The sequence below is a fragment of the Alligator sinensis genome, unplaced genomic scaffold (assembly GCF_000455745.1).
Source record: "Alligator sinensis unplaced genomic scaffold, ASM45574v1 scaffold2111_1, whole genome shotgun sequence".
Lineage (NCBI taxonomy): Eukaryota > Metazoa > Chordata > Crocodylia > Alligatoridae > Alligator > Alligator sinensis.
In genome coordinates, this window is record NW_005843568.1 from 2,846 (window position 1) to 29,605 (window position 26,760).

General features: G+C 46.6%; 1 protein-coding gene and 1 pseudogene across 1 annotated transcript; both read left to right on the forward strand.

Moving 5' to 3' along the window:
* Positions 1–4,177: 4,177 nt before the first annotated feature.
* LOC106723328 lies at positions 4,178–4,992 on the forward strand (annotated as a pseudogene).
* A 217-nt stretch (positions 4,993–5,209) lies between these two features.
* LOC112548817 (C4b-binding protein alpha chain-like) lies at positions 5,210–26,760 on the forward strand. Its single transcript, XM_025195544.1, is given in 19 exon segments — positions 5,210–5,317; positions 5,876–6,061; positions 9,348–9,441; positions 10,541–10,626; positions 11,335–11,403; positions 11,405–11,435; positions 11,715–11,800; positions 12,423–12,614; positions 13,606–13,788; positions 14,673–14,858; positions 15,071–15,167; positions 15,449–15,534; positions 16,157–16,348; positions 19,055–19,237; positions 20,050–20,235; positions 21,468–21,564; positions 22,589–22,674; positions 23,905–23,937; positions 25,695–26,760. Coding segments are annotated over 19 exon segments (2,175 nt in total). The 5' UTR covers positions 5,210–5,259; the 3' UTR covers positions 25,739–26,760.

Consider the following 26,760-nt stretch of genomic DNA (forward strand, 5'->3'; position numbering starts at 1 on the left):
CGTGCAGCCTCCAAACTGACTTGCTGGTCACATGTAGGTAGGCACGGTCACAGTGCCAAATGCTTTTCCCTAGTGAAATCACTAGCCAGCCGGACGTGGCGTGATGTGAACCGAGCTGTGGTTTTAGCTGTAAGGACATAATTAGCCTATTCAGCTGCCCATTGACAGGTTTCCATTTTTACGTTCTTTAAATGCATTTAAGGACACCAAAGAAACCTGTGTGGAACATTTTCTATCCTTGCTCTATTTTGCTTGAATGCACACTTCACTTCTCTCTCTTGTATATAATTTTCAAGTTACACTCTTCAGAAACATTGGCCTTTTGTTCCCTAGCACTGATTTTTGTCGCAAACTTGCTATTTAGTGTCTCCCCCAAAGGTGAAAAGAGAAAAGTGTGTGAATTTCCATGGGTGTCCCAAAGCTGTGGGGATAGGTATTACTGAATTTTTTTTTTTTTTTTTAGTTCTCTTGCGGGGAGAAGAAAAATTTTTCTTAAAAAATAAAATACTGGTTTCATTATTAACTATCTTTTCTTTATAAAAGTTAAGTAATCCAATTACAAGCAGCCTCCACAAGAAGTGGTTTGGTGCCTAAATTATTTTTGTAGTTTTCATATTCAAGAACATCTTGCAGATCTTAAGCTTTTTTTAAGCCAGGAAATGTCTCTCTGCTGCATAAAAGGGGGATTCATAGTCTGCATGAGCACTTTCTCATATATAAAGAGAAAGGTATAAAGAGCATTTACCCTTTTTTTTTTTTAATGTAAGCTGCGTGGCTTAGCAAGAGGAACACATCTTTTGCTGTGTGGAGCAATGGTGACGGAAGGAACGTGTGACCTTTACATTGTTTTTATGAATGTATTTTTCTTAAATAAAGGAATCCTCAATAAATTGTTGGAACCTGGTTCTCTTTCTCTACCTGTGAACAGAAACTCTCATGAGCTATTCCAAGCTTATAAAGGGAGCAGAGCTCTTTTAGGAATTGGTGTGTTGCATTGTGGGATAGCATGTCATCCTTAATGGCACAGGTTGGTTAGCCTGCCATTGTGCGCAGTCTCCTTGGCCCTGACCACTGCTCGGTTTTATTGGGTGGTACCACTTGGCCTCCAGTGCAGACACCGCTCCTGACTGCAGCCCGCCTTCCCAGAACATGGAGCTGTCCCTTGGAGGTCTGCTGGCAAGACCGTTTGGATGTGTACAGAAATAGGCAAGGCAATGCATGCTGCAGTCCCTGCCCCATCTCTGTGTGCACTGGGATTCTGGAGTCGGGGCACTGAACCATGCTGCAGAGGCAGGGTCACCAGCAGCGGCTGCCCGATTTCTGCAGATCCTTCTGAACCTATGTGATGAGTGTGTCTGAATCTTCTGTGTTGCAGGAGCCCCTCAAGCAAGCAAAACCAACTTCCTATTGCTATCTGGAAGCCCTTTCTCTCAAAATGCTACAAGCCCATGAATAACCGGTTTAGTGTTGGCATATGGCACTGTTGTGAAAGTTGCTTGATGATTAAACCAGCTTTAAAAAATAAGGCTTCAAAACTGCTCTGGGGATGCTGATGGTGCATATGCCCATAGTCTATCCCCAGGTAGATACTTGGGACCTAAGCAAAGCCTTTGGTTTGGGTGTATTTGGTCCCATAAAACTACGGACTTCATGTGAGAATGGAAGGCTGTAATGGGCAGGAATTTTGAGGAGCCCTTGTATGGATTCATGGCAGAGTTTTGGGTGGGTGGCACCTGCTTTGTGTCTCCAGCTTTTGCATCTTTAACATGGGAACAGAATGCCTCCTATCTGGTGAGGATAGACCCAGTCTCCTCCCCTCTGAAGATGGGATGTGCCATATGCTATTATCTGTGTCAGTTTATTAGGCCACAATGAGGGAATGTACCAAGGGTAATGACATTAGCTGCAGATGTACAGAAAGCCTCTTTTCTGCTTTGCAAGCATGCACGTAGGCAAAGAGTTGCTTGCACAAACACTAGTGAATGTGCCCTAATCTGATTTGTCCCACGGGCAGAATGAATGATTTGTGCAAACATTTTCTGAAACTGGTAAATTCACATTTAATTGTAAAATGTCTCTGTACACTTGGTGAGAACAGCTATGGGCAGAGGATTTAGTGCCCCTTTGTCTACCTACTGTGTGAATGGGGTGTGCCCTATGGCCAAATATCTCCTGTTTAATCAGGAAATGATACAAGAGGAACATGGGGTGGGGCAGAAACCTTCTGGGACTACCATATATCTGCCCAACCCGATTGTGCATCAGAAATAGTTGTTATATTAGCACTTCTTCAGGCTTTTGTGTGGATTTCCTTTCTGATGTCATATTACATTTATAGCCTTGCAAGAAGGTACATCCTGGAAGCCGTGAGTGCTCCCTGGAAATAGCATTTCTATGATATGGAAGTTCAATGATTTGTTAGTGCTTAGTTATAAGTAACCTTTGAACCAAGTACATTCCTCTGTGAGTTGCTAATGTTATACTACAACATGCTGAATTCAACTCTGCCTCTTCTACCTTTTGTTCAATTCCTTTCAAAAGGCTTCTAAAAATATTTGTATAAGCCTACTCCTCTTTCATGTTGCTCCTTAGGATGTATGCTTGATTTCTACTCTGTAACTAGGGTAGTGAAATCAGTGTACCACCACTTTCAATTTGGGCTGAACTCTGCAACAAGTGTTCAGCACAAACCAAGGGATAGTGGGGCGTGTGTAGCTGTAAATCAAGCGCCCCACCTGACATATTTTCTTTGTTTGATGTGACGCACATGCCTACACTGAGATTGTAGCTGATAAATAAAAGAAGTGGCAAATACTAACAAAAGCTACTTCTGCATTTCTTTCTGGGGAGTTCACCATTCTCTTACCCCAGGAAACACACACATAAGAAGAGCACAACTGATGTTGACTCTGAAGACAGATACATTTTTATGTAAAACTTCCTCCAGCTGTGCGACACTGTCCGCATGGATGTGTTTAGCTCCTATTTGCCAACAGCACGTCCAAGTTTTCAGATGACTTCTCAACCCTTTGGTCATAGCTGTTTTGGTAAGAAATGTGCCAGAGCTAAGAAACAGCAGCAAAATCAGGGTCAGAGGTTTTTTGTTTCTTGCTTCACTGACTTTCCATAGAATTAACGTGTGCTGTACCATCACCATTTTATTTTAAAGTCTCTATATGAAGGTGGGGTGCTCCACAGAGGTGAGGTCCTGGCACACTACAGTCTGCAGCCTTGTTCCTAAATGCAGCCATGCCCCTGAGCTCACAGAGTGTCCCTAACTTCAGTGGGGCCGCATGCCTACTTGAGCTTCAGCCCCACAGGTTATTTCAGTTACCCTTTCATCAGTGAGGCTAAGTCAGCTTGCAAGACTTCTCCCTGTGGACTTTAGACTTGAGTCACAGCTGCCACCTGACCACAAAAGTAAACTATGGATCAGAGAGGATGTGGACTGAGGTTATCAGATTATTTATAGGTCCATTTTTTATTTTTGTCTGAGGAGGAGATTACTCAGCTTCACCTCCTGCTTTAATGAGACCGTAAATGCAGAGAAGTGCCCAGGGGCTTCTGCAGAAGACCTTACCCCTTTGGAGGCTGGCTGGCTAGAGCACTGCCATCTCCTAGCTAATGAAACTCCACTGCAGGCTGAGCTGAGTTTGAACTTGGAGCCTATCACCTTCGCCCTGCTCCCTCCTGCACTCCCACAGGAACATCATGGCCCAGTAACTACAGTACCATTGCCAATATACTACCCTAGGAATGGCTGGGAGCTCTCACAGGATGGTGGAGGAGACCACCCGTGCAGTTGCACTCCACTTTGATCCCTGCGTCATCCAAAGTTTAACACCAACTGTGGGCAGTGGCAGCAGCATTTTAACTGAGGCAGCAGCAAGGAAGTCCCTTGACATCATGGCTCAGTATAATCTAACCAGTTCCTTCTAAACACCTGCAGAGTGAAGAGTTTATGACCCTCGCCCCTTTTTTAATAGGCTTGATGTGCCCCTATCCTCTTTTCTGCACTTCTGCTATGTTCCCTGCTCCTCTTCGTGTCACTCCTGTTTCACAGCCCTGAAGACTATTTTTACCTGGAACGTAAGAACTGCCAAAGACTGGGTCAGAGCATAGGTCCCTTTTGCCCCTTCCTTTCTGCAGAGGGGCAGCTCCACTTAAGAGTAAAATCATGTCCTGTCATGGCAAGCAGGAAGGCTAGGTTCAGGCGAGGGCCTAGGCTAGGTCTTTCCAGGCAGGCCTGCGGTTCCCTGCAGGCCATGTGCACTGCTCACTTTGCCAGGGCAATTATGCTGAGCATGTGGGAGTTGGGGCACCTGTCTATTTGGCTGCAGTTTTGGAAGATCTGGCAGCTGAAATCCTGGGATCAGCTGGGAACGCCGCCCCTGATGACAAGAAACCTTGTCTCACCCCTGCCACCTCCAGCTGGCAGTCAGCAAGGATGAGGAGCTTGACAGTCATCTGTGGGGAGGCACCGTTGCTCAGGCTGGGGTGCTGCCCAACGTCCAGGCGGTGCTGCTGCCTAAGCAGACCCAGAGCCACCAACCCAAGGCCACTGACATCTGTGTGGATTGGGACTTAGACCTGAAAATGTTCATAATGCAACAGCCAGCTCCCAGATGTCACTCAGAGGCCAAAGCAGGGAGTGAGCGGGGTCTGAGTAGGGCTTCCCCTGCTGACAGAACAAGGAGCAAGGATCTCCAGTAGCAGCAAGGGAAGCTGAGGTTGGATATTAGGAAAAACTTTCTCCCCCGGAGGGTGGTAAAGCACTGGAACAGGCTCCCCAGAGAGGTGGGAGCCTCTCCTCCCCTTTGGAGGTTGTTTATTTCAAGGCTAGACAAAGCCTTGTCTGGGATGATCTAGTTGGGGCTGATCCTGCTTGGAGCAGGGGGTGGGACTCGATGTGACCCCTCCTGCGGTCCCTTCCCCCCTCACTGTCTGTGATTGCTATGATTTCTGTGATCCTCTCCCTGGTGCAGGCTCTAGCATGGCAAGGCTGCGGGAAAACCGTGTGTCTGGTGGATGTGGCTGCCGGCCCTTGCACGTCCCCGTGGAGCAGACATGGGGAGACCCCAGGCCAGCCCCGCTGCACGGGGAAGCCCCCAGCAGGCAGGGCAGGGCAGGGCAGGGCAGGAGCCGGGTCAGGTGCTGCCGAGGGCGGAGCTGCTGCACCTGCAGCCGGGCCCTGCCCCCGTCCGGCTCATTAGCACCGCGGCTGCAGCTCGCTTTGGTTTCCGTCCTCCTTCCGCCGCGATGCTGCTGAGCGTTCCCACTCTCCTTCTCCTTCTCCTCTTGCTGCCTGCGACCCGCGGTGAGTGAGTTTTGGGTGTGGGGTGGGGTCCCGGGCGTGAGATGCCCCATCCTTGCAACAGGACCCGGGGCAGGGTTGGGGCGGCGGCGCTGGGGCAAGCCCCTTGTCCAGCCTACTGTGGGGTCCCATCTCCCCCCGGGCAGCCTGAGCATCCAGCCTCCCTGAGCTGCCCCTGCCTCTCCCTCTTCTGGGTCTGCCTCTCCCTGCCTTCTGTAGCAGAGGCCCTTGCTAGCACTGTTCCCCATGGAGCACCTACAAGCCTTCCGGGTTGCAAGGGAGGAAAGAAAGACTCTTAATTCACCCAGCCTATTTGCTTGCCTCTTCCTGTGCCCCTATGGGGTGTTATTTGCCTACCAACCTGAAACAGGAGGCATTGCCTACTCTGTTGCTCCTTTAGTTAAAGCAGGGACAGGAACGAGTCTAGTGAGAGTGCCCAGGAGGAAACTCCTGGTTTTGGCCAATGCCGTTAATGTGTGTACTTGCCAGCTGTGTCTTTCTAGCTGAACATCTCCATCTTTTTATTTGTTTTTTTTGTTGTTTGTCTGGTTTCATTGCTAGGCGATTGTGGCCCTCATCCAACATTTGGATTTGCTGAACCAAGTGGGACTACCAATGCATCCTATCCTGTTGGGACCAACTTAACATACAGGTGTCACCCAGGTTATGTTGTGGCTGTTGGAAAGTCTCCTCTCGTCACTTGTCTGGCAAATTCAACATGGGCAGCAGAGCCTGAGTTTTGCGTGGGTGAGTCTCGTTGTTCCTCTGCTTTCTCAAAGGATCTCCGTACCGACTTTGCAACACTGGGACTTGTGTCTTCTGAATGGAGTAGCCAGATCACTGTTCAGCCCTCGCTTCTAGTGACTTTGTACGTCTGAACTGAATGCTGTTAAGATGATCTGGTTGGGGATGGTCCTGCTCTGAGCAGAGGGTTGGACTAAATGTGGCCTCCCAAGGTCCCTTCCAGCCCTACTTTTTGTGACTTTTTTTTCTGCTCTATGATTCTAAGAGCAATGCACACATCCCAGTTCTGGCGGGTTTTTAGGTCTTCTAATGACCATCGGTCTTGGTACATCAAGTATCATGGTCTCTAGAGAGAAACTCCAGAATGGCCTAATTTCTTTTAGAGAAGAATCCGCTCTTGATGTGATACTCCTCCTTTACTGATAGGCCCTGAATGGATGATAGTTGAAATAGGTGCTTTTATCAGCTCTTAAATGGAGGTGTAAAACTAAAGCGATTCAGAGTTTAAGCTCGATTTCTCCAGTGAGGGTCTGATAATGTCCCATCTGTTAATTCGTGATGATAAGTGTGCTGTAGATCTCTGGCAGACAAGGTTCCTTGGGTGAATGTGATATCTTTTATTAGACCAACCCAAATGGTTGGAGAATAGTTATTAAGCAAGCTTTCGAGTTCAAAAACCCTTCGTCAGGCTCAGGAAGCTGCAGCAGTTGGTGCGTGCTCTTCCTGGATGGGATGACAAGTAAACAAGCCAGGGGCAGGGCTGGGCTGGGCTGGGCTGGGGAGTCGGTTGTCAGGCAGATTATAATGTATCAAAAATCCAGTGTCTATATTTAGTCCTTGATCTCTAGTATCCAGCAGGTTGATGAAATGGAGCTCATAGGCTGTCTCTGGGAAGTGCTGTGCAAGTTTCCCTTGAGGATCAGGACTGAGCGATTGGAGAGAGAGTGGCCCTCCTGTGAGAAATGTGCCCCACCGGTAATTGGGTATTTCTGTCTTTGATAGATTTCTGGTGTGCGTTCATGCTGGTGCGCAGTTGTTGTTTGGTCTCTCCTATGTATCTTCTACACACTTCTCACAGGAGGGCCACTCTCTCTCCAATCTCTCAGTCCTGATCCTCAAGGGAAACTTGCACAGCACTTCCCAGAGACGAGCCTATGAACTCCATTTCATCAACCGCCTGCATACTAGAGATCTTGGACTAAACATAGACATTGAATTTTTGATGCATTATAATCTGCCTGACAACTGACTCCCCAGCCCAGCCCCTGGCTTCTTTACTTGTCATCGCATCCAGGAAGAGCACACACCGACTGCTGACAAGTCCTGAGCCTGACGAAGGGTTTTTGAACCCAAAAGCTTGCTTAATAACGATTCTCCAACCATTTGGGTTGGTCTAATAAAATATATCAGATTCACCCAAGGAACCTTGTCTGGCTATGTCCTTAGACCAACACGGCTACAACCCAAACCCTTGTAACTTTAGATCTCTGGCCTTCCTGTAGCTCAGTTGGTCAAGTTCCTGGTATTTCCTCTAGCATCTTTTAAAAAAACCTTCAGTAAAGTAACCTATTTTGCCATGGTGAATTTATTGTGAAGAGTAGCAATAGGGCTGGTAAAGACACAGAGTTGTGCCGTATTTATTTCTCTGCTCAGAAAAGTTAAACCCAATGTTGAACATCAGTGTGTATTTTAAAGAATCCGACACATAGTAAATCATAATCAAATTTACTGGATACATGAATATGAACCGTGTGTGGGGGTTTTTTTGTTTGTTTTGTTGGTTGTTTGTTTGTTTTTTTGCCAAATGGCTTTTGGCAAGATGGAGCTGTTCCCTTCCATGGAACAAAACCCAATTTAATGCAGTATTCTTGGGACTAATCGGGGTGCACGGATTTGGAAGTTAAATTAATATACAGGTTCAATATTGTTCTAATACTTATTGTGTGCCTTTGTGATAGGAGCTTTGTGCCTAGCCTCTGTCACGTGTACTTTGATCTGTCTTAAGCAAACAGCTAGTACTTTGTGCGTACACGTAAGTGCTTTGCTGAATTAAGCTCTGGATAAACAGGGGGTAGCTTTTATGTGCTGTATCTGTAGTGATGGAAATCTTTCAGTTCAGCTATCACACCTTGTGCTAGTTCTGTCTCGGAGCAGAGCTCCGTGCATAGCTGAAGAGTTTTTAGTGCCGTTCGTTCTCTGTGTGAAACTTTTTATTTTTCTAGAGTAATTTCTACTACTGGAGCATATTTGCTATCTTGTTTGCAGGAGTGTTGGGGCAAGTCATTTGAAGCTGGTGAGGAGGAATTTTCACTGCCCCAATCAGTGCAATACGCTGTCACAACATGATAAAGCAAAGAACTTTTAAAAGGGAGGATAAGATGCTTCTGGCCGTTCCACAAACACTTTGGCTTGCATTTTTAATTTGACTCTGAGCAATCCCGTTGATTCAAAGAAAAGGCTGGAAGGTGTTAGATCATTTAGCTGGCTCTCTTGTATGTCACAGGCCACTACATTTCATTCATTGAGTCTGATCGATTACTTGTTCTACTGACGCCTCTTTCCCAGAAAGGTGTTCAGTCTTTAATCTGGTAACACAAAGGTGAGAACTTGCCAGGCTCCCTGGTAGCTTGTTCCATGGCCAGCATGTTTTAAAGGCCTTGTGCCCAGGTGCTATCCTGACTTTGTTTGGGTTCAGCTTCTAGCCTTTCTTTCTTGTTTATCTCTTTCTCTGGATTACAGACCTATAGTACCTGATATTTTCTGACCTGAAAGCGCCTCCTAATCCTCTTTGTGATAAGCTTAAGAACCTGAGCTCTGCAAGTCCTTGTGAAGGAATGATTCAGTGGCTGGTGAAAATTTCTTTAGTCTCTTTTGCATCTTTTCATCTCTTTTCGCATCTTTGCTAGCCTCTGAGGGTGTTTTTCTTGCTTTCTTTTTTTTTATGGGGATGCTAGGATTGTATGTCATCAGAGAGAGAGCGCAATGTGGCTTACACCTGGGTTGCAGCTCTTCAGGAAATGCCCCCTCCCACCCCATTCTGCATGCGCAGCCTCCATTCCTTGTTCCTTGATGTATAACGTCTTTTACCACTTCTAATCTGTTGTTTGAAAACCTGTCCCAGCCACAATCTAAAAATATTTCTAAAACTCCTGCTGATAAGGTTATATATCATCAAGCTGAGTGCTGATCCCTGCAGAAAATGAGTACAGCTTCTTATTAACCATAATTGCCCTTCTGCTTCTTGAGAAATAGTTTACAATCTGCTCATCAAGTGCTCTTTTGCATCTAGGAGAACAGTGTAGTACTCCAGAGATCCTAAATGGTAAAGTTGTCGTGACTGATCTTCGGCTTGGTGAAACGGCGAATTTCAGCTGTGATGCTGGGTGAGTGTGAAGTCACCTGTGCTGATTTTTAAATTTTTAAGGCAATGTTAGGTGATGAGTTTTGAGCCTGGAAAGCCTGGCTTGACATGAGAGAGCTGGTGCCGGTGCTATACGTCTGTAGCCCTGGACTGTGCCCCTAGCAACTGTTTATGATTAGGACTTTCACCAGAATCGAGAAGTTGGCCAGCTGCTTATCACTGCAGTGTGGTGGTAGTTGAAGCATTGCTGTGACAGAGCCTGGAATTGAAGGCCCCTGAGGGTTTGGGGCTTAAGCTGCCTGGTTGTGTCTGGGCAGCTGATGAGATCCAAGTCGGGAATGGGATTAGAGGGGGATGTGGTTTCACCACTGATTTCTGGGTATCAGTTGCTGGGCCAAAACCTGTCCTTTCTGAACTGGGTTCTTCCAATGTACTATGGGGATCATCATAACCTCTACACAAAGCTTCACATGAGAGGAAGGGAGTCCCTGGAGCTGAGCCACCAGCAACCAAGGTGCTGGAGCTGGGTGCTCGGAGAAATGCTTTGTGCAGGCTACTCGAAGCAGAAAGCAGCGGGGCTCGAGGGTGGAGCAGGATGTGGCTCACTCCTCCCTCACACCCTGTCCTAAAAGTGAAGCCAGTTGCAAGCTTTGTCCTCAGCAAGGCAAAACCCTTGTCACTTGTGGCAGTGCACTGTGAGTGCCCCAAACCCCTGGCTTGCTGGACTTTTGACAGCTGCTGCAGCAGGAGCTGGTTATTGCCCTTTTCTGCAAATGGGGAAGTCAGGAGCATGATAATTTCCAACTTGATTTGCTGCCAGAGACTTACAGCACTTATCTCAGTGGCTTAGGGCAAGGGTTCTCTGGATATTTTTTTTTTTTGCAAGCTGGGAGCCACCTGCTAACTAGCTCTAATTTGTCCCTACCTAGTTGATTTTTCTCAGCACCTCCTGCTTTTAGCCAGGTTTTCTAGAGCAGGATGGACTTTGTCGGGGTTTTGGCACCATCTACTGGTGGTTGGATGGAGAGGGAAGCGCCTGCCTTGCAGTGCAGCCTGGACTGTAACCTAGCTGTGCTGGGTCCTGAAGAGGAGAGAGAGAACCATGATCCATCTTTCTTTAGGTACCAACTAAGTGGGAAGAGTTCCCTCGTGTGTGTGCTTGTGGGCAGCGCTGTTGCATGGAATGGGGACATCCCAGTCTGTCGAGGTAAGCTGATCTTAATGACTCTGAGCATGGTGTCACTGGGCTTCAGCATGAAGTCTCAAAGGACAGGGTAAATCAGCAGGGGGAATGAAAGCCTTCTGAGACTGGTTTTGGCATTGAGTCTCCTCTACAGAAATGCAAAAATCTAGTACGCTTGGTTCAGAGATGATGATTTTTATTAGACCAAGTTTTCTAGATCTCTTGCATTTCTATTGGTCTCCCGCCAACACGGTTAACAAATACGTCCCTGTCTACAGAATCACACCGGAGAGATGCTCCGATCATGTCATGTACTGGGCAATGCCTGATTAAGCTGCCCCTCCCTTCCCCCCCCCCTGGTGCAGATAGCCCTGTCCCTGGCACGGTGGCAGTCTGATGGGATCAGCCAGTTTCACACTTCAGCTCCTCATCCTCTAACTACCTTACCCATAGTGAACAAATGTCCCTGCTCATGCTTGAGAAGTAAGAAGTCTGCCTTGTACTGAGCCCTCCCTGAGCTTGACCACCTTACTGTTCATACCAAACTAGCTCCAAGGACATGGTTAAGAAAGCATATCCCCACCTCTCCCTGCCAAAGTAAATGCACTGCTTTGCAGAAGTGTCTGAGTGGTGCTGGTATCTCTTGACCTTGGAAGTGAAACCTGCTGTGCCCCGTCTCCTTTTCTAGCAAGGTAATGGTAAAGCTGTGCTAACACTGGTGGCCTTATCTAGGGAGGCTGTGCAAAACTCCAGAGATCCCAAATGGCAGAGTTGTGGTCCTAACGGATACATACTCGGTTGGGAGCTACGATCAACTTCACCTGTAATGATGGGTGAGTGTCGAAGTATCTGTGCTGATTTCGGGAACAGGACTTGGGTTGATGGGAGGTGGCAATGGGGACTTGGGAAAACTACATAGGATGGAGTGGGTGCCTTAGCATCTGCTAAGGGTGGGGCTTTCAGTGGGTCTAAGGACGTTGGGACCCTGTGGCTGCATCTGTCTGGTGGCAGTGGGGCACCAGCATGCTTGGGCTGTGCCTCTTCCCCAGTTCTTGGAGGCCTCGTGCAAGAAACTTGACCCTTTTTTTTTCTCTTGTTTTATCTTTCTCTAGCTACAGACTAGTTGGGTCACCTTCAGCTAAGTGTATTCTTGTTGGTACTGATGTTGACTGGAATAAGGAGCTTCCAATCTGTGATGGTAAGCTGATGGTAACAGGTGTGGGAGCAAGTCCTGTGTGAAGTCAGGGCTGTGTAACCAAGTAGCAGAAACTTGTCCTTGACATTTTCCCTTAACCAAAAATGTCAGTGATGCTGGGCTCAGCCAGGGAAGGGAATGAGGATGGCCTGAGACTAGTCCTAGGGCTGGGTGGCCTACAGAACTGAACCATTAAGGAAATCCTTTGCCTCTAGGTTGTTTGGACAGTGCTCAAAGAGCCCAACCCACAAGCTTTGTAGTACTGACTGGTGTTGCCTGGCCTGCTGGGCCCTCCAGCCAGCAGCACTTTTCTTCCTGGGCCCTTTAACCCTCATTTCATAGTAGGAATTGTCTGGGTCACCCTTGGCAGCAGGGGTCCAGGACAGTCATGTTGGCTTCCTTCTCCTCCAGCAATTCCATGCAGCTCGCCTCCGAACATCTCCAATGGAGAGCACACCAACATGGCTGGGGACTTGGTCTTTGGCTCGGTGGTCACGTACACATGCAATCCCAAGAGACCCCTTCGTTTCTGGACCCTTGAGTGAATCCTCTCCTAATAGGACTGGTTTGAGTCCCCTCTAGCTGAAATGGTTTCTAACCATCATGTTGGCTTCCTTTCCTCCAGCCATTCCTTGCCTAGCGCCTCCCAGCATTGCTAATGGAACATACGGTGATACGAGTACCGACTATACCTTTGGCTCAGTGGTCACATACAAGTGTAACAATGGTCTTTCCCTCATTGGAAATGCCTCTATTCACTGTACAACAGAAGACAAAATCAATGGAGTCTGGAGTGGGCCTGCCCCCGAGTGCAAAGGTGACTATTGCAATTTGTGCGCTGCTTCTTGTCATGCTCTGTTCCCCTACGCTCGGCTAAACATGCTTGCTGGCTTGGCAGCATACAGAGAAGAAGGATATTTAAATTGGGCTTTGAGTCGTGGTCACACAGCAGGGCTAGTAACGACTGGTGGGAGCTTGAATTCTAATTGAAGCCTGGCAGATTAGGCATCTGTTTCTAGAAACAGTTTTTTGCTGCTTGCAAACTGCTTTCCATGTTCTTTCATGTGAGATGCATGGGTGTCAGACAAGTAACTGGCCCTCAGGTTAACTTTTCCATCTGAAAACATGGATCTGTCATGATGAGCCCTCCCTGACTATTAATTGTGGGGCTCCAGTCACTACAAACTTCAGCAGGGATAAGACAGACTTTGCTATTCTGCTGACCCCTCTTTTATCACCAGAGTTAAACATCAGTGGCATTGCTCCAACAGTGGTGATCAGAGTCATCCTAAAGTCTTGCGCTGCTGCCCTGGTGAAAACTTGAATGGGGTGATGGAGTAATGTTTAAAACATGTTTGCTTTACTGTGGCAGTCAAGTGCATGTAGCACAAAGCGGGTGTGTGTGGTGGGTGCACATAAGTTATTTGGGCAGACTGAACATGAGTGTGTTGCTCAGTCTGATACCTGTGGCCTTGAGCCACGCAGGCCTGGTGTGGCAGGCTGGTGACTTTCCGTTTTATCTTGATATAGCGTGGTGTGGTGGGTTGTTCCTAATTGCCTCCTATGAATAGCTTCAGACATGGGCAGTGCTCAAGGAGTGTCTCTGCTCCTGATCGTGCCCACATCCTGTGTGGCGCTGTGTTATGCAGAGATCAAACAACTTTTTAAAGCCAAGGGTACAGAGTGGTGTCCTCCTATGACGTACCTTATTTTGTTGCCTGCAATCAAACTTAGGGCTATGCGTCCTTTCCCTCCCTTCTTCCTGTGACAGATGGATGTTCTTATGATTATGCTCCAATTTTTTTCAGAGGTCAGTTGTCCAAACCCAGAGGTCCCAAACGGAAATAAGGAGTCTGGATTTGGGCCCCTCTATACGTATGAAGACACAGTAATGTTTGTGTGCAAAGCTGGCTATGTTCTGACTGGCAGCCATCTGATTCGATGTGGAGCGGACAATGCCTGGAGTCCTCCTGTCCCAACCTGTGTCCGACGTAAGTGTGAGCGCTTAATCTCTTAAGCAGCATGTGGAGTGATGGCTATTGGGTGGCTTCTGCGGAAAGGTGTGGCACTTGTTCCTTGTTTTGCCATAGGCATGACAGTACCTGCTCCCTCTACCTGGCTCAAAAGTTGATTTTGTGCCAAGTGCAAAGTCATGCTAGGAGGAAGATGGGATGTTGCTCCCACCAGCATGCTCTTGCACTAGCCTTGCACAGAGCTTGTAACCAGTGGGCATGTCTCTTTGATGGATTTCTGGCTTGAGAGACCTGTATAGTCTTCATTATTGTGGGGCGGGGAGAGTGTTGGCAGCTGCCAGCTAGGTCTTGGGATGGATTTCAACCACAGCTACATGGCTTCAGACTTGGAAAATGCATGGAACACGGGTGACAAGCACATAGCTACTGTAGTGACCAGGAGTTCAGGGACAGGACCCTGTTGGATATGTGTGATCAGCAGCAGGGTGAGTGGTAGCTGGATTTCACCCCGTTAGTTCAGGGGACTACATAGGGCATTTGGGCACCTGTGGCAGTTGATGCCTGTGACTCTTTTTCAGGCTCCTCTAGGTAGAGGATCAGAGGGAGGGAAGCTTTAAGCTTGTTCTTAGGCTATGGTGAAGACTCTGCTCTTCATGTATTTGCAAGTAAGGGAATCAACTTGTATGAAGTGCTCCCTAGCTTTGTGTGAGTCAATAAGTGTGTAAAGAAGTAGTTTGGAGACACTGCCGCTCATTAAATTGGCTCCCAAACTGCCCAGTTAGGAAAGTGTATCCCCCTTGCCAGAGGAAATGCACTGCTTTGCAGAAGTGTCTAAGTGGTGCTGGTATCTCTTGACCTTGGAAGTGAAACCTGCTGTGCCCCGTCTCCTTTTCTAACACCAGGGCCTTGCGGACCCCCTCCAAGGTTCGCTTTTGCTGAGCTAAGCGACAGCGTGAATGAGTCCTATCCTGTGGGGACCCGCCTCAGGTACCGGTGTCGCCCTGGTTACAGCCATGTCAGTGGACTGTCTCCATTTGTCACTTGCTTGGAAAACTCCTCCTGGTCCGAGGCCCCTGTGTTCTGTGAAGGTGAGTGCTTGTTACCTGCCACCTCTCAGTTGAGAAATGAGCCATCTTCCCACAGCTGAGCCTCTCTGTCTTGGGATGAGGCTTGCCCTGGCTCCCATCAGCACTGTTAATGACCTTGCTGTTGGAGAATCTCTCCTTCTTCCCTTGGGGGTGTCTGAGGGGCTGAGCAAGGGTAATGGTAAAGCTGTGCTAACACTGGTGGCCTTATCTAGGGAGGCTGTGCAAAACTCCAGAGATCCCAAATGGCAGAGTTGTGGTCCTAACGGATACTCGGTTTGGAGCTACGATCAACTTCACCTGTAATGATGGGTGAGTGTCGAAGTATCTGTGCTGATTTCGGGAACAGGACTCGGGTTGATGGGAGGTGGCAATGGGGACTTGGGAAAACTACATAGGATGGAGTGGGTGCCTTAGCATCTGCTAAGGGTGGGGCTTTCAGTGGGTCTAAGGACGTTGGGACCCTGTGGCTGCATCTGTCTGGTGGCAGTGGGGCACCAGCATGCTTGGGCTGTGCCTCTTCCCCAGTTCTTGGAGGCCTCGTGCAAGAAACTTGACCCTTTTTTTTTTTCTCTTGTTTTATCTTTCTCTAGCTACAGACTAGTTGGGTCACCTTCAGCTAAGTGTATTCTTGTTGGTACTGATGTTGACTGGAATAAGGAGCTTCCAATCTGTGATGGTAAGCTGATGGTAACAGGTGTGGGAGCAAGTCCTGTGTGAAGTCAGGGCTGTGTAACCAAGTAGCAGAAACTTGTCCTTGACATTTTCCCTTAACCAAAAATGTCAGTGATGCTGGGCTCAGCCAGGGAAGGGAATGAGGATGGCCTGAGACTAGTCCTAGGGCTGGGTGGCCTACAGAACTGAACCATTAAGGAAATCCTTTGCCTCTAGGTTGTTTGGACAGTGCTCAAAGAGCCCAACCCACAAGCTTTGTAGTACTGACTGGTGTTGCCTGGCCTGCTGGGCCCTCCAGCCAGCAGCACTTTTCTTCCTGGGCCCTTTAACCCTCATTTCATAGTAGGAATTGTCTGGGTCACCCTTGGCAGCAGGGGTCCAGGACAGTCATGTTGGCTTCCTTCTCCTCCAGCAATTCCATGCAGCTCGCCTCCGAACATCTCCAATGGAGAGCACACCAACATGGCTGGGGACTTGGTCTTTGGCTCGGTGGTCACGTACACATGCAATCCCAAGAGACCCCTTCGTTTCTGGACCCTTGAGTGAATCCTCTCCTAATAGGACTGGTTTGAGTCCCCTCTAGCTGAAATGGTTTCTAACCATCATGTTGGCTTCCTTTCCTCCAGCCATTCCTTGCCTAGCGCCTCCCAGCATTGCTAATGGAACATACGGTGATACGAGTACCGACTATACCTTTGGCTCAGTGGTCACATACAAGTGTAACAATGGTCTTTCCCTCATTGGAAATGCCTCTATTCACTGTACAACAGAAGACAAAATCAATGGAGTCTGGAGTGGGCCTGCCCCCGAGTGCAAAGGTGACTATTGCAATTTGTGCGCTGCTTCTTGTCATGCTCTGTTCCCCTACGCTCGGCTAAACATGCTTGCTGGCTTGGCAGCATACAGAGAAGAAGGATATTTAAATTGGGCTTTGAGTCGTGGTCACACAGCAGGGCTAGTAACGACTGGTGGGAGCTTGAATTCTAATTGAAGCCTGGCAGATTAGGCATCTGTTTCTAGAAACAGTTTTTTGCTGCTTGCAAACTGCTTTCCATGTTCTTTCATGTGAGATGCATGGGTGTCAGACAAGTAACTGGCCCTCAGGTTAACTTTTCCATCTGAAAACATGGATCTGTCATGATGAGCCCTCCCTGACTATTAATTGTGGGGCTCCAGTCACTACAAACTTCAGCAGGGATAAGACAGACTTTGCTATTCTGCTGACCCCTCTTTTATCACCAGAGTTAAACATCAGTGGCATTGCTCCAACAGTGGTGATCAGAGTCATCCTAAAGTCTTGCGCTGCTGCCCTGGTGAAAACTTGAATGGGGTGATGGAGTAATGTTTAAAACATGTTTGCTTTACTGTGGCAGTCAAGTGCATGTAGCACAAAGCGGGTGTGTGTGGTGGGTGCACATAAGTTATTTGGGCAGACTGAACATGAGTGTGTTGCTCAGTCTGATACCTGTGGCCTTGAGCCACGCAGGCCTGGTGTGGCAGGCTGGTGACTTTCCGTTTTATCTTGATATAGCGTGGTGTGGTGGGTTGTTCCTAATTGCCTCCTATGAATAGCTTCAGACATGGGCAGTGCTCAAGGAGTGTCTCTGCTCCTGATCGTGCCCACATCCTGTGTGGCGCTGTGTTATGCAGAGATCAAACAACTTTTTAAAGCCAAGGGTACAGAGTGGTGTCCTCCTATGACGTACCTTATTTTGTTGCCTGCAATCAAACTTAGGGCTATGCGTCCTTTCCCTCCCTTCTTCCTGTGACAGATGGATGTTCTTATGATTATGCTCCAATTTTTTTCAGAGGTCAGTTGTCCAAACCCAGAGGTCCCAAACGGAAATAAGGAGTCTGGATTTGGGCCCCTCTATACGTATGAAGACACAGTAATGTTTGTGTGCAAAGCTGGCTATGTTCTGACTGGCAGCCATCTGATTCGATGTGGAGCGGACAATGCCTGGAGTCCTCCTGTCCCAACCTGTGTCCGACGTAAGTGTGAGCGCTTAATCTCTTAAGCAGCATGTGGAGTGATGGCTATTGGGTGGCTTCTGCGGAAAGGTGTGGCACTTGTTCCTTGTTTTGCCATAGGCATGACAGTACCTGCTCCCTCTACCTGGCTCAAAAGTTGATTTTGTGCCAAGTGCAAAGTCATGCTAGGAGGAAGATGGGATGTTGCTCCCACCAGCATGCTCTTGCACTAGCCTTGCACAGAGCTTGTAACCAGTGGGCATGTCTCTTTGATGGATTTCTGGCTTGAGAGACCTGTATAGTCTTCATTATTGTGGGGCGGGGAGAGTGTTGGCAGCTGCCAGCTAGGTCTTGGGATGGATTTCAACCACAGCTACATGGCTTCAGACTTGGAAAATGCATGGAACACGGGTGACAAGCACATAGCTACTGTAGTGACCAGGAGTTCAGGGACAGGACCCTGTTGGATATGTGTGATCAGCAGCAGGGTGAGTGGTAGCTGGATTTCACCCCGTTAGTTCAGGGGACTACATAGGGCATTTGGGCACCTGTGGCAGTTGATGCCTGTGACTCTTTTTCAGGCTCCTCTAGGTAGAGGATCAGAGGGAGGGAAGCTTTAAGCTTGTTCTTAGGCTATGGTGAAGACTCTGCTCTTCATGTATTTGCAAGTAAGGGAATCAACTTGTATGAAGTGCTCCCTAGCTTTGTGTGAGTCAATAAGTGTGTAAAGAAGTAGTTTGGAGACACTGCCGCTCATTAAATTGGCTCCCAAACTGCCCAGTTAGGAAAGTGTATCCCCCTTGCCAGAGGAAATGCACTGCTTTGCAGAAGTGTCTAAGTGGTGCTGGTATCTCTTGACCTTGGAAGTGAAACCTGCTGTGCCCCGTCTCCTTTTCTAACACCAGGGCCTTGCGGACCCCCTCCAAGGTTCGCTTTTGCTGAGCTAAGCGACAGCGTGAATGAGTCCTATCCTGTGGGGACCCGCCTCGGGTACCGGTGTCGCCCTGGTTACAGCCATGTCAGTGGACTGTCTCCGTTTGTCACTTGCTTGGAAAACTCCTCCTGGTCCGAGGCCCCTGTGTTCTGTGAAGGTGAGTGCTTGTTACCTGCCACCTCTCAGTTGAGAAATGAGCCATCTTCCCACAGCTGAGCCTCTCTGTCTTGGGATGAGGCTTGCCCTGGCTCCCATCAGCACTGTTAATGACCTTGCTGTTGGAGAATCTCTCCTTCTTCCCTTGGGGGTGTCTGAGGGGCTGAGCAAGGGTAATGGTAAAGCTGTGCTAACACTGGTGGCCTTATCTAGGGAGGCTGTGCAAAACTCCAGAGATCCCAAAGAAGGATCTTTCATTTGGGCTTGAGTCATGGTCACACAGCAGGGCTAGTAATGACTGGTGGGAGCTTGATTTCTAATTAGATGCCTAGTTTGCCAGGCTTCGTCTCTAGAAACAGTTTTTTGCTGCTTGCAAACTGCTTTCCATGTTTTTTTTCAAATATTTTTCCTTGACTCCTTTTCTTGGTGCTGACTGTGCTTGTGTCACTACCTTGTCTTCCAGTGGTCAGTTGTCTGAACCCAGAGGTCCAAAATGGAAAGAAGCTGACTGGATTCGGACCTCACTATATATACAGAGATACAGTAACTTTTGAATGCAACACTGGCTATGCTCTGAATGGCAGCCATCTGGTTCAGTGTGAAGCGAACAGTGCCTGGAGTCCTCCTGTCCCGACATGTGATCTACGTGAGTGAGCTGTCCATTTAACCTGTATATTTTAAGTAACACCAGGTAATGTGTTGGAAGCTCAAGTGTGAGTGGCCTCAGCAGACGGGTGCAATGTTGCTGTTCTCCCTTGTGCTGTCATGGACACGGTTATGAGCAGAAGGAGAGCTATGGTTGCGTCAGGCAGAGGTGGAAGAATGTGATCTTGTGCAAAGCTTGAGGTTTTTAAGATACGGTTCCAGGAGAAGGCAAACAAATGGATCAGATTCCTATAGTGAGCTCCAGAAACTTGTTCTGTGCCATGACAAATAAAAGAAGCATTATCTGTTTGCTGTCCCCTGCAAAGTGTTTGTGGCGGTTAGATATGCTTCTGGTAGTTCCTAGTCTGACAAGTTTAAACCTGTAACCTGTTCCTTGAGGGGTCTTTAGGGAGTTTTTTTAGCAGCTGCCAGAAGATGCATCTGAATAGCACTTCAGTGGCTACAGAAGGACCAGTACCCTGAAAGCTCAGGGAATTTGCCACCAGGTTCGTAGGCTTATGGCAAAGTCGCTGCTCATGTGGCGGAGCATCTGGGGATCTTGCTTGTATTGCTCCCTGTAGGCTCATGCATGTGGAGTGGAAACTTGGCTGCATAAGTTGAACATCTTTTAGCACAAGTACCAAAGCAACTCCAAGGCCCTGGTTTTAAGAACGCCTTGCGCAGTGTCCAAAAAGCAACTTGTGGCTTGGGAATGCTGAGTAACGTCTATTCCAGATGATCCACTAAGTTGTCGGCTCTCAGTTTTTCCTTCCTTTTTTTTTTTTTTTTTTTTTTTTTTTTTCCTAATGCTAGTTCACTGTGGCCCCCCTCCAAGGGTCAACTTCGCAGAGCCTAATGGGACTGCAAACAAGGCCTATCCTGTCTGGACCACCCTCGTCTACCACTGTTGCCCAGGCTATACAGTTACTGGTGGCGAACCTCAGACAATTACCTGTTTGGCCACTGCCGCCTGGTCATCAGCCCCAAAGTCTTGTTTCGGTGAGTATCTACATTTCTGTCTCGGCTGATCTGTGCGCCACTCGAACCTGCTTTCCAGTGGAGCAACTGGTTCAGGGATCACTGCAAACCTTTCTCTAGAAGTAAGAGGAACTTCTCCTGACTGGCTGTGGTTGGTGGTAGGGAATTTCATGCTTTTTTCTTTCCTAGCGTCGAGTCTTGTTTGAGCAGTAACCTGACTAAACCATGGATCTCATCAACCAGCTCTTTGGGAGGTTTTTGCATGCGGGTTGTTTGGGTCTGCTGACTTCAAGGTGTTTGCCTAGCAGACCTTTGTCTAACATCCTTCCTGTTTACTAACACAATGGAAAACACTGTCTTGTGAGAGGCTGAGCAATACTTGTACTGAGAAAAACAAATAGCTGGGTTGTTTTTTGTTTTTGGTTGTGTGGGGGTTGTTTTTTTTTATGTTTTTGGTCTGGGTTTTTATTGCACCTATTTTGCTTCTTTAAACTATAAAAGCTGCCCTGCTTAGGACCATAGGGCTGGAAGGGATCTCGCAAAGGGATCTTGTTCAGTTCAGTCCCCCTGTTTAAGGAAGGAGTATTCTTGACTAAACCAATCCAGCAAACTGTTTGTCAAATGTGCTTTTAAACTTCCAGGGTCAGAGGTTTCCCTCCATAGCTTCTCTAGGCAGCCTGTTCCAATGCCAAAGCCTCCCTTGGAGTTGAAAGTCCTCCTAATCTTAAACCTAAAGGCTTTCATTTGGTGGTGGGCCTATATCAATTATGAAGGTGATTTCTTTTTTTTTTCCACCCCCCCCTTTTTAAAAGAAGAGAGAGAGAAGCAGGATTTAAACCTTGCAACTATGCACTATCACCGTCTTGCCTTATTTAACTTCTAATCCCTCGTTTTTCTTTTTTCTTTTCTTTCTTTATTGCTGACGGCCAAAGTCAGTGGGATTATATACACATGAGGAAGTGCTTTCAGAATCTAGGTCTTGCGGGCAAATTTGCCCTTCAGGATGTAGGGAACTACATCACGTTTAATTACTGGTGGTTTGGGTTGTGTAATAATCAAGTGTTGGCTTTAGACCATCTCTGAACCTTCTGATACAGCCGGCTGCTGCCACACAGGGTTCTAGACTTCTGAATCGTCTGGTTTATCCAGAAGGACATGTACTGGGTTGAGATGTAGAAGTCGGTGTACTTTTTTTTTTAACATGTATATATTTTTTTCAGTCAAGGTAACGTGAAGGCTTTGTTTCTTCATAGGGAAAAGTTGCGAAATTCCAGTGCTACAGAATGGCAAAATTGATAGTAAAGCTGGCGTTCAGCTTGGTGGAACAGCCAACTTTTCTTGTGACGAAGGGTAAGCGTCATGTCATCTGTGCTGGCTGACAGAACTTTTGGATTGTAAATAACCAATACGTTTTGGGAAAATGAGGCAGGAAAGCCTGGCTTGACTTCCAGTGTGTTGGAGCTGGTGCTGTAGATCTCTAGCTGCAAGCTGAGTATCTAAGTCTGGCACTTTTGGTGGGGTGGAAGGAGGCTGGCCATCTGACGCCTGCGGCAACTGATAGGGAGTGGAGTGCCAATGCACTTGGGTGTTCCCAAAAGACCCCAACCCAACGTACAGTTCTTAATAAACCCTCCTAGCATGTGGTTGACTTGGGGGTAATAAAGGGAAGCCCCACCCTTTTCTTTCTATGCAGGATCCCATAGGGGCTGCCAGGTCTATAACTGCACAGGACCTCTCGGCTTGGGTTTTAAGCTTGCTATTCCAGTCTTGGACACTGATGTGCTTGGGCTTCAGGATAGTGGAGAACCTGATGGGGAAGATGGTTCTTCTGACCCGTCTTCTCTCCCATTGCTACTACTAGGATGGGCTTGTGTGCATGTGTGAGCCCTTTCTAATATTTCATGGGTTTTGGCCAAGCTGCTCGCACTATTAGTTTCTCTCTTATTTGGGTCTTGCTCCCATAGTAGATCAGCAGAACTGGAAGGAGCCACTTCAGCAGTGGAGTGTCTGGTGCACTCTGTAGCACAGAGAAGGGGGCTGTCTCACCTAGCAGGCTTGCTGTGTTCTGGGCTAGATTTAGCCAGAGATCCACAGAGAGCAGCTTGAAAAGGGCTCGTCTCTGCTGCCTGGCGCATGTAGCCCTGGTGAAAGTGGGAAGAGGGAAACTGGAATGGTTTTTAAGCTGAACCAAAAACAATGTGTGTGGCAGGCCTGGGGATTTGGGAAAGGTCTCTGGCAGCGTACTTGGCTGGGTACAAGCTCGGTGCTTGGCTCTACCAACTGGCAGAATACAAGCGTGAAGAGATGGGATGGGCTATGGTCAAATGTTCTGCCTGTTTTGCTCAAGTCTAATGATTTTGTTTCCTTCCTCCAGGTACACACTGGAAGGGCCAAAATCTGTCAAGTGCATGGTTTCTGGCAGCAACGTGGTGTGGGATAAGCCAATACCAAAGTGTATCCGTAAGTTGGTTTTAATGGCTTTCAAGGTGTGGGGCATGTCTAGCAACACTGCCTTGTAAGTGCTATACTAGAGGCTTCATGCTTTCCATACCTTGGCTGTAAAGTCCAAATGACAGTAAAAACTAAGGGAGTTATTTTTGACTGGGGAAAGGACTGAAAATGCATGATTTAATCTTGGTGTTCAGTGACTGCTGTAGACTGAAACTCTTGTAAGGGAAGCTCCCTTTCGGCATGAGAAGCGGCGTCCATTAATAACGAACAGATCTTACGGTACTGACACAAATTGGCAGGCTGCTGTTGTGGTGGGAAGATGGATAACCTTCACACTCCTGTGTTTACTGTCCACCCTTGAAGTCATGGTGCATTGTATGTTCCCCATCATGCTCCTGACTCCCAGCTTAGAATGAGCTACTGTTACAAGATCAACTCTGGTTTTAGTTTTTGGCTGGTAACACAATACTGCCACCAAATACACAAAGCAAGAGGTATTGGCCTTTAGACTGGTGGGGAAGGAGCATGCTCTTAAATAGTTTCCTAGAGACTTTGTTCCTTAGAGCACTTGGCTGGAGGGTGTGTGTGTGTGTGTGTGTGTGTGTGTGTGTGTGTGTGTGTGTGTGTGTGTGTGTGTTGGGTAGGGGCTGGGTAAAAGACTGAAAGCTGAAAACGGTTTTGAATTTGCAAGGCATGTGTGGCTTCTGAATGATGTGGAAGAATTGCACAGCCTCCCTTTCCCCCCCCCCAAGAAAAAAAAGAGTAATGCATGGGACTTCCTATTGATTTCCTGTGTAGAAAGCTGTTTCCTCCTTAACCATACAGTTTTTTTGTAACGGGCGTTGGACAGTTTATACTTTTTCATGTATCGCGGGTTGGCACAAAGCATCAAATATTGCCCTCTTTTGAATCCTGTGATTTTTTATTTATTTTATTTATTTATTTATTTATTTATTTATTTAATCCGGGATCATACTTGGATCATCCATCTAGTGAAAATCTGTCAGGACTATGTTGGTGCACATACAGTTCCTGGAGAAGCTGCCCTTCTTCATTCATTGTTGCTGGTCTGTCAGCATTTCGGGTCATGGCTTCCAGTTTCTTCCTTTCTGTTTGGTTTAATTCTAATCCTTACAGGGTATGGCCTGAATATTAAGTGTTGTTTAGCTTGAATTTATTGACCGCTAGTTAGCAGTTACTACTTCAGGTTTTAGCTTACCTCTTAATTTGTCTCCCTAGGGGAGCACAACACTGCTACAACAATTGCTACGGGTAAGTAGTTTTTGTGTTTTTTGTTTTGTTTTTTGTTTAAAGCTGACTTCGTACTTTTTAAGCTAGTACAATATAATACCAATTGTGAACTTTTTTATTTTCGTGACTGAGATGGCTTCTATTGCCGTAACAGCAAGTGGATTCCTCTGAGCTCATCTGCCTTTTGGCAACCTGAACCTGTCTAGCTGGATGTCAAGAAAAGGCACACTTTTATTGTAAACTGGAAAAATTCATTAATGGACACCTCCAAAATATACTATTAAAAAAACAAAACTTTTTCTCAGCCTAGGTCTAGATTTTCTAGCATGTAGGTTTTCTGTGTTTTTTGTTTGTTTGTTTTTAACAATTTAGTTTTAATTCTCCCTTCTTTAAGAAGATATGGCTGCTTATTTTTAATCAATTAAAAAAAAAAAATCTGGAATCGCTTTTATCAAGTTAGGCCTTCTCCTTTTTTGCTAATCTGTAATTATGACACACCAGCAATTAATGAGGTGTATAAATTAATCTAGTGACCAGTCTATAGATGCATGAAGGAGAAGTTGAATGTGTGGTGAAACACTGGAGAGTAGGATAAATATGCAGCATTTTTTTTTTTAAGCTGTTATTTCTTTCCCTTGGCTTGAACAGAGGTAACATATGTGCCACTAATAACCATTAATCTTTTTTCTAGATAAGATTGTTTTGTCAACTCTAGCAATCAGGGCTTTGTCCTTCACATACAACTCTAACAGATCTTTGTTTAAACTTTTTAATGCTATCTTCATAAAACTTAACATGAAGTTTAATTCAGGTTTTAGCTTGGCTCTTAACTTGTCTCCTTAGGGGAGCCCAACACTGTTACCGCAGTTGGTACCAGTGAGTAGTTTTAAAAACAAACTAACAAAAACCAACTTCAGTTTGAAAAAAGAAAAATAATACTATCCAGTTGTCCTGGGTATTTCTTTATGACCCAAGCATGCAAGCCTGCACACATTGAATAAATGATGAAACCCAAGCAAATATGATCCTTGAGCAGTGGTGCAGATGGTAAACCAGGAAGGGTGGAAGTCTGCCTATAATCCTTTCAAGGATACCAGGCAGATTTGTGCACTTGGAGAGCTTAAGTGCTGGTCGGTTTTTTTCCTGGTGAAGTTTGCTGTCAAGGCCTTTTAGTTTGGTAATGCTATGCAAAGTACTGTGAAGGCGCTGACATTACCCTGCTGTGTTCAAGGTCTGTCGTGCATAGGCCCTGTAGCATGACTAGTTTGCAGGGAGGGGTGAAGTGGAGTGTGGTGCTGCTTTTAAATTAGTATAGCCTAATTAGCATAGCTGGCCCCTTGCCCATCCAAATGAAGTGTGCATTTCAGTTATCCTTCCTGTGTTGGAGCGGGAGTCCAGCTCTCTGTGTTTTATGCTTGTATGACTGACTTGTCACTGTCACTTCAGTCTGCAGCACCTGACTCTGAATCTTTCCATTTGCAACTGGCTTGTCTTCCCTTTACAAGCCACAAGGCTAATTTTCTTACTATATTAAGGTAGCTAGTTGAAAGAAGTAACTTAAAGACTAATGTCTTCTGTTTAAAGTGGAAAACATTTGCTTGTAGTGAAGTCTCGAAAGCATGCGTGCCGTCATTTTTATTTGCATTCGCCAGAAGTTTCCCAGAAGCATTGGAATAAACATCTCTGGGATAGTTTTAGGAATAGCAATCCCCCATCCGTGCTGGGGCTTGACCTTATGAGCCTGCTGGTTTTAACTCCCTTCATTTTGGCTTTTTCAGGCAGCATATCTCTTCTTCTGGCGCTGCTGGTTCTGAACTTGTGAAATCAGATAGAGATTTGGCATGGAGAAAAACTGGAAGAGCCTGAAAAGCCTGAATTCATCGGACTTGCACTGAATTTCTGAGGTGGTGTTGAACTCGCTGGCATGGAGTTGACATTGCTCTCACTGCTGTTTTCTTCCTTTGGTAATTTTTTAATATGGCGGTAATGAGGTCCCAGTTCTACCCGTTGTGCCTCTCACTTGTCAGCTGAGCATGTACATGGTGACGCAAAGGATCAAGACCAAATGTTGTGAACACATGGGAACTTTAGGCTTTATCTCCACAGTGCTGGATTTTTTTTCTTAAAGGGCACTTAAGCCATTTATTTGTATTGCAAGTTGTTAAATTTATGTGGAGGTTTTGACCTCCAAAGTGCAATATTATCCCTTTTCTAATGGCTTGATGCCAAAGAGACTTGGATTGAAATCTTGCAGGCTCTTTTTTTGGGTGCACTTTGCACTTCAGGTGGACTTTGAGGTTTTTGCTTCAGGGTCTCCCAGGATAATTGGCATTCCTCTGCTTCCTATACCACTAAGCTCTGACGCATCTGTTCTTACTCGGTTTAGTGTTTGTCCTCAAGTACAACATAGTGAAATGTGCAAATGGTATTGTTTCTGACTTTGAAAGATGTCCAGAATCTGTATTACCAAGACCATCTTAACGTGCTTCTCCTGCAAGGGAAAACAAACTGCATTTGTGTCCATAGGAATGATCAGCCCTTTCTGATAAGCAAGCAGCAAAAAGGTTGTATTTTTAAGATGTTCAGTGACTTGGTGCCTAAATTAAATCTCTTGTATTTCAGCAGCAGAAAATGAGTTGATATACTTTTTAAATGCTTCTCTCTGCAAGAAAGGTGGTTCGTAAGCAAATATTGCACCTCACTGTTTGAAAAGATGTTTAATAATGCAATATTTGCTCTTCCTGTTGAGGATGTTTATAAGCAAATGTGGAAATCTTTTGCACTGTTTACAGTATAATTTATTTGTAGATCTGTATTATACAAGTTGTACAGAGTTCTAATTAT